Source organism: Aristolochia californica, unplaced genomic scaffold (assembly GCF_029961685.1).
Source record: "Aristolochia californica isolate CCGP_79_NKW_82.1479 unplaced genomic scaffold, dmAriCali1.0.hap1 SCAF_12, whole genome shotgun sequence".
Taxonomy (NCBI): domain Eukaryota; kingdom Viridiplantae; phylum Streptophyta; class Magnoliopsida; order Piperales; family Aristolochiaceae; genus Aristolochia; species Aristolochia californica.
In genome coordinates this window covers 20,113,879-20,127,865 of record NW_027181793.1, presented here as the reverse complement: position 1 = coordinate 20,127,865, position 13,987 = coordinate 20,113,879, and the positions used below count along the sequence as shown (strand labels likewise).

Below are 13,987 nucleotides of genomic sequence, written 5' to 3'. Positions count from 1 at the left end.
CCCCATTAAGTTGGAGTTTATAACTTCAACTTGAAGGGAAAATAATTTTTAGTCTTCAATCTTCTTTTGCTAAAAAAATGTCTTCATAGATGCAAAATTCTTCATCTTTTGTTTTCCCCCTTTCTTGAATATTTTGGTCACACACAAAATTACCACACCATGTAGAACAAAATACCCCTTTCTTGTATTTCTTCATTTACTTCTCCCCCTCAAGTTGGGGATACCCATCTCTGACAAAACACAATGTGGGAGAAGAAAATCACTTCTCGCCGTACGAAAAAGCTCCATACACCAGTAAAAAAAATCATAGTCTAAAACACACTCTGCTCAATTTTAAAGGCGAAAAAACTGCCCAACATTAGGGCTTAACAAAGAGACTACTCACTTTTTAAGGGGAACTGAAACACTAATCACCTCTTTGGTGAAGAACAAAAGATTTGACTCAAGTTAGATGTTGGGTACACTCTACTTTTTAGGTAGTGGGTCTAAGCATTGTTTTGAAGTGATAAAAACACAAGATGATAAACTGATGACATACTAGAGGAAAACAACTTTAATCGAAAAGAAGCGACTATGCAACACTCACACTTCCAAAGTGAACTTTTTTTTACTTTGAAAACTAAGGGAGACTATAATGATAGAACCTAATAAACTTGAACAAGATTCGAAAGATACACAACTAAGTAATGAAAACACAAAACTTGAAAACAATATGGAAGCAAGATATAACATACCTTGAATAAGCACATTATGAAGTTATTAAGTCTCACAAAAAATCTCTGATTAGAAGACAAATTTAGCTAAAAAAACACATATTTTAGAAGAAAAGAAAACTCAATTCATGTTAAAGAGATAATATGACAAAAAAAATAGGAAAAAAGAGAGATTTTTGGCAGAATTGAACTTTGGTACTTATGATATTGATATATCCAAAAATAGTGTACAATCACAAACAGTTTGTTGATGAAGAAACTAAACTCAAAGAGATTTAAATTGACATCTAATTTGACATAAAAATAATCCTTCTTGAATCCTTTATGACCTCTTGATTTTCTTTATTATTAGCTTGACCCTTGCCGTCTCCAATGCAAATATCTTCTTAAATATAGAGCAGATTGACATGAAATTTTCTACTTATGAAACTAGAATTCGATAAATTTCATCCAAGTATAATTTTTCTTCATAAATATACATAGGTTTAGAGTAAGAATCTGATATATTTTGTACTCTATAATTTGGCCGAATTGAATACTCTTTCTTCTTTGACCATCATGACCATTGACCCTTGCAAAATTTATATCACCCTCTAAAAAATTTGAATTGGGAATTGGTTTGATAATGTAGAAATTAGATTTATACATCTTTCTTTTGACATATAAGTCTCCATATAAATTTTCATTCTTGAAAGTTTAAATGGCGCAAAAGTTGAAACATTTTGCTACTACTTGAACCTCTTTCTTTTGCAGTCTCACCTTAGTTGAGTCAATTATAGATTTCTCTTTGAAGAAAACTCTAATTGAAAAAAATTAATTTTGTTTTAGAAAATAGACTCAAATATATTTCTTTAAATATATAATTTGAAATATGAAAATTTAGTATAGAGGTGCGAAAATTATGAAACCAATGGGCACTAGGACAACTACTATAGCTATTGTTTCTACTACAAGTTTGTTCTCCTTGGTCTCACATTCTAGCTCGTCATTGTGGATATTTGATTTAGGTGCCTTTGAACATCGTATTGTTCACATAAATAATTGTCAAACTTATCACCATGTACTACAGACCTATTTGTATCCATTGTAGATGGATCCCAAACAAAAAAATCAAGGCACCGGTACATCCACTTTATCTCCTTCTCTCTCACCCAACAATGTCTTATTTATGCCTCAATTTCCATTTAATTTTATGTCTACCAGTCAGTTAATTAAATGACTTAACTATTTTGTTACCCTTTTTCCATCTCATTGTGTTTTTTAGGACATCAAGACGAATTGGGTGATTAATGGAGGTTGTGAGAGAAGGGGTCTTTACTTTATGGATCCCACCATTTTGACTGTTGTAGCAGCCACAAATAGAGAGGCACAACAATGACACAATCGACTGGGCCACCTTTCTTTGTCAAATTTGAAGTCATTAGTTCCATCCCTTAGTCTCCTTTCTCAATTATCATGTGAATTTGGTGAGCTTGGGAAACATCACTAGTCTCCGTTTCAGTCTAGACAAAATAATATTGGTTCTAGTCCACTTGTTTTAATTCATTTAAATGTGTGGGGACCAATTAATGTCCTAAATATTTCTTAAACTAAGTACAATGATTTTTGTGGATGACCAGACCAGGGTCACATGGTTATACTTAAGATAGGTTTGAAGTATTTTCTATCTTTAATACCTTTTGTGCTCTAGTGGACACTCAATTTCATAAAAAGCTTCAAACATTTCGATCTAATAATGTGTAAGAGTATTTTTCCTCTCAAATTTTAAACCCTATGTCAACAAAAGGGTATTATCAACCAATCCTCATGTGTTTATACCCACAAAAAAATGGTGTATCCGAAAGAAAAAAACAAGCATCTAGTTGAGGTCAGCCGAACAATCATATTTTCTATGAGTGTCCCACAATTTTATCGCCCATATGTGGTTCTCACTAGTTGTTTTTTTATTAACCGCATGCCCCATGCTATTCTTCACGACAAAAACCCTTTTCTATGTTAGTTCCCGTCCATAAATTGTATAATTGGATATCTATATTATTTGCTATGGAAAATCAACTTAATTTAAAACTGCACCTTCAAATGTTCATCAAAATGTAAAATCATGAAAAACTAAATTAGATAAAAATAAAAAAAGTACCATAAGTATAATTTATCGATATTAAAAATTATAATTGATGAAGAGTTCCAAATAAGAAATGCTCATATTAAAGCATAAAAGAAGTTGGTATTGATAATATAAACACAAATAATAATTTGTAAAAAATCTAAAGTGTAGACATATAAGATATTTTGTTGTAAGTTCTAAGTATATATTTTTTTGTTAATTTAGTATATTGACTAGTGACTATCAAATTATATAACTTGCCCTTAAATTTGTCATATAATTGGATACCAAATACGTCTTACCCTTGACTTTCCTATTACTAAATTGTAATTCAGTAATTGTACTTTTGACATTTTCTAAACCTACTTTCAGGACATTTTCTAAATCATTGTTGCAAGGCGCCTCACCGGTCTCTGGGTCTCCAGCAAGGTTTTACCCAGCAGCCAACCTCCGGGGGTTGCCTCCGCGGTCTCTGGTCAACGGTTCTCTTTCTAACCTAACATTCTCTCATATGTTCATGTCAATGGGGAGTGAATACGGGAATTCGACTAGTCTAACGTAAGTATAATATAAAGTTCCTCACTGGCATTTTTGATTACTTACTCCCAAGGAAAACTGCAACTGATTCTCGCCACCATGGGTTCACTGAGCTCCAATAACTCTCCCATGGCGCCCCTGCACGTTGACGCATATAACACTCCTCCATCATCTTCGATCTCTCCTAGTACAAGTAGCTGGAAATCCATCAGATGGTCACTCCTGTTGCTCAACTGTTCTTTCATGGCGATTGGCACCATTGGGGGGCCGTTGTTGCTACGTCTCTACTATCTCCACGGTGGGGCACGCCGGTGGCTCTCCAGCGCCCTGCAGAACGGAGGTTTCCCGATCTTGTTCATCCCACTGTTGGTGCTCTATGCGCGAGCCCGGGCTCGTGGCGTACCACCGCGGAAGTTCTTCATCGAGCCCAAGCTGATCTTGGCGACTGCAGTCATTGGTGTCCTTCAAGGCTTCTGCAACTTCACTTACGCACTTGGGCTATCTTACCTTCCGGTCTCCACCTCTTCTCTTCTCTTTGCGACACAATTGGCTTTCACTGCCGTGTTTGCGCTGCTGATAGTGAAGTATAAGTTCACTGCGTATTCTATCAATTCGGTGATCTTGATGACTCTTGGATCAATTTTATTGGGGTTGAGAACAAATGGAGACCGCCCTGATGGGGTTTCAAGAGGGAAGTACTTCCTGGGTTTCTTTGTCACACTGGGGAGTGCCCTCCTATCTGGGTTCATCTTGCCTAGCATCGAATGGGCATACTCACAGGCAAGCAAGAAAATAACATACACAGTAGTGTTGCAGTTTCAGCTTGGAGTTGCACTGTTTGCCACCATTTTCAGCGGTTTGGGCATGTTGATTAACAATGACTTCAAGGTACTGCGTATCTCTGTCTAGAACAAATATGAATTTTGTTAAGCTCTGAAAACTAAGCTTTTTCCAGTCTGGAGTGTCAGAGGATAATCCATTTAACAGGAAAGCTTTGCAGGTTATTCCACGAGAGGCAAGAGAGTACGAACTCGGCCATGGGATGTACTATTTCGTGCTGGTGGCTGCGGCAGTAATCTTTCAATTCGCCTTCATTGGAAGCTTGGGTGTAATTTTCTGCACTACTTCTCTCTTCAGTGGCATTTTCAGCGCAGTACTTCTCCCATTCACTGAAATTGCGGCAGTGATCGTCTTCCATGAAAATTACACGGGGGAGAAAGGCATGGCTTTGGCACTTTGTTTGTGGGGTTTCGTCTCTTATTTCTACGGTGAATACAGGATGACTAAAAAGGCGGAAGAAACCACGTCTCCCCAGCCGCAGCCATGATCATTCGTTCCACTTTTTACAGATCTTCACAACGTGATTACAGTCGAGTGATCCAGCTCCTCTGACTGAACCTTTTCTCTTCTTCGAAGCCTTTGTCCTCACTGTTTCGGAGTTGGCCACACTGAATCCTATTCGGGATTCATTTCATGCTTTAAGTCGTCAGAGAAATTTGTATAAGCTACAATAATCCTGTATCGAGTTTTAGTATCGTCAATTATATATTAATTGGCGGATTAAGAGAAATCGTGATTGTTTCACTGTAATTATTTTATTATAAATTGTAAGTTCTTGTTTTCACTCATCATGTCTTGCTCATAATAAAATAACAAAAAAAGTAGGATACCCAGTCTTGTCTCCCAGAGCTAAAGATTTATCTCAGTTCATCTTCATCTCTCTCTCTGCATTGTCTAGGCAAATCTTTAAGAATGAATTATTTTGTATCTCCCTCTTGAGTTAAACCTCTTTACTTTTTATCCATTGTTGGTCTAAAAATACCTCATTCTTATTTGGAAGTATGAAGAGCTAATTTGTAGGCCTCATTTCGTTTGAAGCATGAAAGTTGTTATCTTTTTATTCACACTCATAATTTCTCAAAGTACGAGAGTTGCAATCCCTATAGACCTACAAGCTACAAAGATCATGGGTGTGTTCAAAATCTAACTTAATTCAAATTTTTTTTCTTCACCGAAGTGGTATTTTTGAGCTACATTTAAAAAGGGATTAGACTTTTTTTCATCGCCTTAAAGTGGGCTGGACCATTTTTTAATTTGAGAGGAAATTTTAGACAGGAGTTGTAGTTTTGTCATTGGCATTTGATGTAGCAAAAGTGAGGCAGCGAAAAGGATTTGTATCACAGTAGAAAGGTTTATTTTTTAAAGACATTTTATATCATCAAGAATAAATTTATCTAGATAATTGTATATAAAAAATCTCTATGAGTCTATTTCTAAACCAATGAACCGTTTTTCAATCAGATACTTCCATTGAAAAATATCAACATCGGAAGCTTCGAAGGTCATGTTGGATGCATGTTGCTTGCTAAAATCCGAATTTTAAACTCTTTCCTCAAGATAAGTATGCATTTCAATTCTGATTTTTTTCCTTTTTGTAAATTCTAGTTTTCAAAGTTTTTTATAATTGCATATCTCATCAATTTACAAGCATGCACATCATAATCTTTTCCCCTCTATTAAAATCCCAATTTACTAAAATTTCTCTTTTTTTTTATCTCCATCTATGACTTCAGTTTGTATGCCATAATTCACATCTATAAGGAAGAGAATTCCTTTGAAGTTCCTTCTTTGATAAAAATTTTTTGTACATAATTAATTTGTCTCCAATGTGAAACCCTAAATTATTAGGGTTTGAGGTTGTTTAAAATGAGAAAGAAGGGAAAACAAGGGCCTATTTCTCATGTTTTCTCTATTAGAGTTTTATATCTTATTTTACTAACTTGTTGCGATTTACTCTTAGGCTAATCAACTTCTCTTATTCACTCCCTTTACTACCCTTATGTGTCCTTGAGCTTCACCTAAAAATTTCAATGTTTTTGTTCAATTGTGGCAAATTTTTTATTCTCACTTTCATTTAAAATTTTCAAAAAACATGATAAAAATCTGCTCTTCTAAGTTGTTTATCCCCTTTTTTTTGTCAAGACTGGTCACTCTTATTAATCTATTAATTTGATGACTGCCTCTTTCTCTTCTAGAAGTATGACTATTGCATTGTCGCCTCCTTTTTTTTGAAGTATAAGTTTTTTTTTTTTTTTTTGTATTCCTCTAGTATTTCTTCAATTTACCTTTTATTATTTTATCACTTCGGAGTAATGTGTATAGACCCACTACCTGCAAAAAGTACGAGTGCATCCAACATCTAGCTTATTTCTATTATTTTTTTTTTTTGCCCAAGTGGTATTTTTTAGCTACCCTTATGAAGTGAGTACACTCTTTTCTTTTTTGCCCTAAAATTGATGTACGTTCGCTTTTGTACAAAGTTTTGTCTTATGAGTAGAAGTATTTTAATATGGAGTTTTATCTTATGGTTAGAAGTATTTTAATCCACATGATATGGTCAATTTTATGTGACCAAAATATCTAAGTAAAATGGCAAACAATATGAATAATTTTTCAACCAAAGAACTTTGAAGACCAAGTTGAAGACCATTAATTTTTTTCTTTGCAAACCAAAGTTACAAACTCTATCTTCAGAGGAAGTGAGAAAGAGAAAATATGGAAAGGTCTTACATGATTCTCACATAAAGAATTCTGACAATGGAAGAATTAATACGATTGAGTCTTATCTGTATCTCATGGGAGGAAGTCTCACTAAGGAGGAATTTAGTATTATTAGTCTTTTGTTTATATTATAATTATTTAATTATTCTAGGACTTATCTTGGGTAATTCAATTCAACTCCGATCCTATCTATTCTCTTTGTTATAAATTTCTAATATGAGTCAGATCCGATTCCGAGTTGTAAGTCAAAACCCAGTGATTCTTTTGAGGGGTTGAATCATTTTCATCAGACTTTGAATCTGGCGTCTCCTAAGGTTTTCTTTGTCATTCCGCTAGTCTCCACTCCCCCTGTATTAACTCGGGGACGGTCACTACGCACCAGAGAACCTCTAGTAGGAAATGGCGGCCAGTTATTAGCGCCAGTTTTCCATGAACTACGTAGTTAGATCACTTACTAATTGCATCGCCGACAGCAAAAGAAATTCATCTCACCATGTCTTTCTGCCATGTTCATAATTTCCTCTTCACAAACTACAGTTTCAGAAAAGCTCATTCCCTTTATAAGACCCTTTTCTCGGTTCCATTTCACCAATATCACTGTATTCTATTCCAATCTCATTTCTCATTGTCTCTCCTTGAAATCTCTATCTTCTGCCAAAGCCATTCATGCGGAATTGATAAAATACGGAATTCAACGAGATACTTTTTTGTGTAACTGTCTAACCGATGCCTACTATCGACTAGGCGCAGCCTCTGATGGTTTTCAAGCTTTTCGTGGAATACCTGTAAAAAATATTCATTCATGGAACATTTTACTCGGAGGTTGCTTTAAGTCGGGCTGCCCAGATACTGCTCGGAATGTGTTTTTGAAAATGCCTGAAAGAGATATTGTGACTTGGAACTCAATGATTTCTGGCCTCTCTTCAAGTGGCTTGGTGGATTGTGCATGGGAATTGTTTCTGGAAATGGAAGTAAATGGTCTTAGACCAAATGGGTTCACATTTTCAATAGTTGTGTCAGCAATATCATCCGTCAGTAGAGGGAAGTTGATCCACGGGCGCATAATTCGAAGTGGTTTAATTTTCTCGAATATAGTAGTGGGTAATACCCTTATCGACATGTATGGGAAGCTCGGACTCGCAGATTATGCTTTTTGTGTTTTCCTGACAATGAGTAAATTGGACACTGTTTCTTGGAACTCCATGATCGCAGCATGTGGCACATCAGGTTATGGCGAGGGCACTGTGGACCTCTTCTGTTCAATGAGAGCCTTAGGATTTTCACCTGACCCGTACACATTATCAACGGTGTTCACCAGTTGTTCTGGCTTGCAAGATTTGGAAACGGGTAAGCAAGTGTTTGCTCACTGCATCAAGACGGGGTTCATTTCTAATTCAATAGTTTCAAGTGCCATTATTGACATGTTTGCGAATTGCAGCAGATTAGATGACTCAGTTCGGGTGTTTGAAGAAATGACTAAGTGGGACTCTGCTATTTGCAGCTCAATGATATCGAGTTATGCAACGCATGGATTTCCAGAGGATGCTGGCCTACTCTTTGTTTTAACCTTGAGGATGAACATACACCCAACAGAGTTTGCTGTTGGAAGTATTCTGAACTCCATGTGCAATCCTATATTGGTGGACCAGGGTACTCAAATTCACTGCCTACTAATTAAGCTGGGTTTTGAACCTAATACAGTTATTTCTAGTTTGCTCGTGGACATGTATACCAAGTATGGGCTTATTGACGACGCCATAAAAGTTTTTGGAGATATGACTACAAAAGACATTGTCTTGTGGAACACCTTAATCCTGGGTTTTGCTCGAAATGGGAGAGAATTGGAAGCTTTAAAGCTCTTTGAAGAACTTGTTGATAGCAACCTGCAGCCCGATCGGATAACTCTAGCAGGTCTGCTATTGGCCTGTGGTCACGCTGGGTATATTAATGAAGGATGGCGAGTTTTCTTGTCTATGGAAGAGAAATATAATGTCATCCCAAGGTATGAACATTACACTTATGTGGTTGAAATGTTCAGCCGTGCTGGGAAGCATACAGAAGCCATGGAGATCATTGAAAGTATGCCTCAGAAAAATAATGCTTCAATATGGTGTGTGCTTCTTGGAGCTTGCAGGACTCGTGGGAATGAGAGGTTGGCCGATAGAGTTGCAGAGCGAATGATTGAGTTGGAAAGTCGGGACCCACTTCCCTACTTGGTATTAGTTCAGATGTATGCCATTAGGGGTATGTGGGAAGGTGTGGCTAGAGTGAGAATGCTTATGAAAGAGAGAGGAGTGAAGAAAGTGGTTGGGTGTAGTTGGATTGGAGTAAGAAACCAGGTCTTTGTTTTCAAGAGTGATCAGATACTCCATACAAGAGGAGAAGATATACATGACATGTTGAAATTGTTGATTTGGGAGATGCAGGTCGTGGGGTACTCTCCACAAGAGTTTTTAGTGGTTGGAGATGGAGGAGAAGACTAAGTACAAAGATGCTAAGAATTAAATGGTTTAGCATAGATTGGATGTAAGGCTTATATGGAATCTTTTCCATAACAGATTAACCTAAGCCATCAATTTGACATTGATCAACAATAAGGTATTCACTACAGGGACCGGGTGTCTTGGTGTATATAAACAATGTCAACACTAAAAGAAGTGAAGATAATGGTTTCACTGCTATAGGCCTAAATGAATTGATCTTGCAAGCTGAAGTTATTTATGTATTTTGAGGACTTGCATCAGTGCTCAAGCGGAAGAAACAGCTTTAACATATCAAGTAGTTCATAGAATTAGAAGTGGGCATCTTAGATCTAGAAAAACGACCACAGCTGTTCTTATATCTCAATCTAGGTTTGTAGATTGATATGTTTTTTACTAAATTAAGATACAGAAAAGAAAAAAAATCGTGGGGTGGATTTTTGCCCTTTCTGACCACCACTTTTGTGGAATAAGATTTTTCTTCTGGTTTTCTGTACGTCAATAGAGAGTTTTGTGGTGCTGCGTTTCCAATTTGCTGAGCTGAGGCATCCAGACAAGGGAAAACCAAGCTACTTTCTGCTTCGGCACTAAAAGCAGAAGGGAAACTCAGGAGCACAGCCGCACAAGGATGAGGACAGGCATGAAAAAATAAGTTTCTTTATCACCTCCAGAACTTCCTCTCACTGTCTTCTTCTTCCGTTGCACATAATGAAAGTTGAAGCAACTGTGGAATTAATTGGACCACCTGACTTCTAGCAAAAAAGTGTAGTCTACTAGGAGTGGGCATTGGGTTGGGTTTTGTGGGAACCCGACCTGAACTGACCTGAAATCTCTAGGTTCGGGTTTTGGATTTCACCTGTTGGAGGGGATGTGTGGGAAAAAAAATGACTTGTGCATGTGATTAAAAATTCACGCATAAAAGCAATTCATAGAAAAGAACATGGACACATCACAAGGACAAATAGGTATTTTTTTGTCCTTGTTCTCCTAGTGGTAGTAACTGTCCAAGAACCCTTGTTTGGAAAAACTTCACCATTATACTCTAATAGCTGGAAAGTTACAAAAATTTTTTGACTCTCTTTCACCACGTGTAGTTCAATGCAGAATTTTAAAAAATGTCAATCTCCCAAAGGTCTATTTGGAATCCCATGGAAAGGAAAAGAAAAGAAAAGAAAATAAGAATTTGACCATTATTATTTCCAAAAATAGTTAGTGAAAAGGAGAATTTGATTATTATCTCATTTTCACTAACTATTTTTGGGAATAATAAAGGTCAAATTCTCATTTTCTTTTCTTTTCTTTTCTTTTCTTTTCTCGGGGTTTCAAACAAACCCTAAGAGATTGCTACCAGATTCTAGCTCTAACTAGATATTTCTATATAGATTAACAGGTTTTAGATGAACCTTTCACAAATATATAAAAAGAAAAGGAAAAAGTTATACCCTTACTTTGCGAGATGTTTCTCCTTGAAAAATTCAAGTTGCCTCCTCCTTTATAGCACGTTGTGAAATGATCAAGGAGCTTGTACTATGATGAATACAAGGATGATTGAAAGAGAATTGTTGAATAACATATATGGAAGAGTCTTACATGACTCTTATAGTAAGAAGTCTTACAGAGCTAAAATTAATATGGTAGAGTCTTACATGAGTCTCACAGGAGTAAGAGTCTCAATTAAAACTGTTTTAGTCGTGTTAGTCTTCTATTTATATTCAATTGTTCAATTATTCTATGACTTAATCTTTTAATGTTTAATTTTGGTATAATTGAGACAATGATAGTTTAATTGTAATTGGATTTTACTGGTTTCCTTTATTATAAATAGAAGTTCATATACTCAAATGGGGCATTAATTTTGTATCATATGTATAAGCTTCTTCATAGGAACCCAAGTTGTAGGCTAAAAGATGAAACTGAAGCACTTTTCATTTCTTGGTGATCATGGTCCTGCATGATCCATCTATTTACAAGATAAGGCCTCTATGTGACTAAACAAATGATTCTTAAACTCAAGTAGTTCAAGAATCAATACTTGTGGTTGTTTGCAATTCACCAACTTAGGGTTTTCATCATGGTGCTTGCTAGTCTAAAGATGTTGTTGATTTGGGTCCAGGTCTATCCCAAAGTGACTCATTGAAATTAGAAAGTTGTTTCCCAACTAATAACCATATAACTTTTCTTAACACTTATCTATGTGGACCATTTCTAGTAACATAACAAATGACGATATAACCTTTTTAACACTCATCCCTGTGACACTATCCCTGTTAACAAATTTCATTGGATGCTAAGGTCTATTATCAGATGAATGGATTTTTTGTATTAGGAGATACATTTGGATATGTGAGGTTTTTCAGGCTTTAATGCAACAACTTTATCAAAGCTAATTGTGAAGGTTACACAAATTTAAGGGACATCTAGACAGTGCATGTGCAATTAATTGGCTTATCATGTAGTGGTCTATCCAGACACTAGTGTGGTAATGAAAGAGAAGGTAATTTCTAGTCCCATCTATTTTTGTTGAAAAAAAAAATACTGTAAGAAATGAGAGGGTATAAGACGTAACAATTAGCACGGGTAAGGTTATTTTGTTATCCTTATAGCCTATTTGGAATCCACAGAAAAGAAAAAGAAAGGCGAGAGAGGTATTTTTTATTGTTTGGCAGCGGAGAATCGGTGAGAGAAAAGAAAATTACTTTTTCTCTTAGTTCACAAAATGATAGAATTTGGGGAGAAAAGAAAATAAATAGAAACTTGAGAAAAAAATTTAATCATCAAAATTTTCAAATATTACTAATTTTCTTTTCTTTTATTTTTCTCTTTCTCTTCTCTTCCTTTTTGTCTCTCTCTCCACTTTCTGTGTTCCAAACACTGCCTTAGTGATTATGCAAAATCTATTATGTTATTTATTTTATTCAAAACTAGTAATGATAGTTTGTATTATTCGCCTATTTATTCGATTATCTGTGATAAATGGTAGATAAAATGTTTAAAATATAATACATAAATTCATGATAAAATTATAAAAACACTTAAAATTTTAAATCATAATGGACCATGCCAAAATATTACCCCTTTCATTATTTGGGTAATCTGATATAAAGTAATCAATTATTTACATCATCTCTATTAAATGATAGTATATGGGTAAATGGAACTCTTATACAAGGATTTCTATTCCATACCTATTTATAAAATAGATAGGTAGAATGAGTAATTGGGTAACCTAAGAAGAAATAATGGTGCATTCAATATTCATTTTTATTTCAATTAACTATTCAAAAAAATTTATTTGCATTAAATTTCTTTTTATACCAATTATGACATATTTAGGTAGGGTTGAATGAGGGGATCACATGATCTACATATAACTCTGTTGTAGATTAGGTCTAAAAATTTGCTCCAAACACAAGTGTATAAATTTTCTTTTATCATTGGATGCTGCAAATTGGATCACATAACCACAAAATCTGTATGCAATCCATTTTTTTTTTTTTTGTAGATTATATTGAATGCAAATTGGAATAGATTATACTGGGGATTTTTTAACTTAATTCAAAGTAAACTCCCTCATGTGCTCTTCCAAGTTTTGATTATGGCTCAACTGAAGTCTCAAATAAAGTTGATATGCACGCAATAATATTATTATTTTAATTATTTTTTATTAATTTACTTTATTTTATTTCAATCAAAAAATTAATAGGCCATATGAACATTTTTGGAATATTTTATTTGTAAGGGTGTTTTTGTAATATTTTATCTTAAACCTTGTAAGGGTGAACCCTATTTAAGGGGTAAGATTAATGAGAAAGTGAAACATTGATTTAGCATAAACAAGGGTTTTGAGTTCTCCTCAACGAGCTCAGGGGTCTATGTTCTCCTCAAAGAACCTAGGGTTTTCAAGCTTCCATTTGGCTTGATTTTTCGTCCTTTTCTTCTTCCTCCCTACGAATCCATGTGTCAGATCCGGGACCATAACAACTGGTATCAGAGTAGGAATACAGTGAGCAGAGTCTTCATCCAAAGAAAAATGGATAGAATGGTAGAACTTCCATTCAAAACTAGAGGCACTTTTCTACTAGAGTACAAAAGTATTATATAATTAATAACTTAGATGCACCACATTATTGTATTGGGTCAAAGTCTTCTTCAATATATACATGTGAATAAATCATAAATGGAAGTCAAAGTATGATCACTAGCATGGCCTCAAGACACATCCTAAGAGTATGAAATCTGCTTTAAGCTATGGAAGTTGGTGACAATTTGGTTTGTCCAAAGACAAGGAGGTTTTCCATATAGAAATTATTATTATTTTTTTAAATTTAATTTAGTTAGAGCAAACTTTTCTTTAGAGACTAAAATCAAGTCTGATCTTAGTAAATATAAAATTCTTTGACTCTAACATCTTCCTCACAACTTATTTAACCCTCTTTAAACTCCATATTCACCATTTTTTCACACATTTCAAGATCAAAACTAAGTTGTTACAAAATCTGTATTATCAATATTCTCAAAAGGGAAGTGCAAATAAATTAACAGTTTTCTAGGATTATAAATGTAAATAATCCTTCTGTTTTCCAGTGAAAAAG

The 13,987-nt window shown here is 35.0% G+C and overlaps 2 protein-coding genes across 2 annotated transcripts; both read left to right on the top strand.

Annotated features, from left to right (window-relative positions):
• Positions 1 to 3,439: 3,439 nt before the first annotated feature.
• LOC137946455 (purine permease 3-like) lies at positions 3,440 to 4,874 on the top strand. Its single transcript, XM_068792758.1, has 2 exons — positions 3,440 to 4,242; positions 4,355 to 4,874. Exons 1-2 carry the CDS (start codon positions 3,454 to 3,456, stop codon positions 4,679 to 4,681), a joined length of 1,116 nt encoding a protein of 371 aa, XP_068648859.1. The 5' UTR covers positions 3,440 to 3,453; the 3' UTR covers positions 4,682 to 4,874.
• Positions 4,875 to 7,348: 2,474 nt separating this feature from the next.
• On the top strand, positions 7,349 to 9,597 carry LOC137946954 (pentatricopeptide repeat-containing protein At1g43980, mitochondrial). Its single transcript, XM_068793242.1, has one exon. The coding sequence runs from the start codon at positions 7,422 to 7,424 to the stop codon at positions 9,396 to 9,398; it is 1,977 nt and encodes a 658-aa protein (XP_068649343.1). The 5' UTR covers positions 7,349 to 7,421; the 3' UTR covers positions 9,399 to 9,597.
• The last annotated feature ends 4,390 nt before the right edge of the window (positions 9,598 to 13,987 follow it).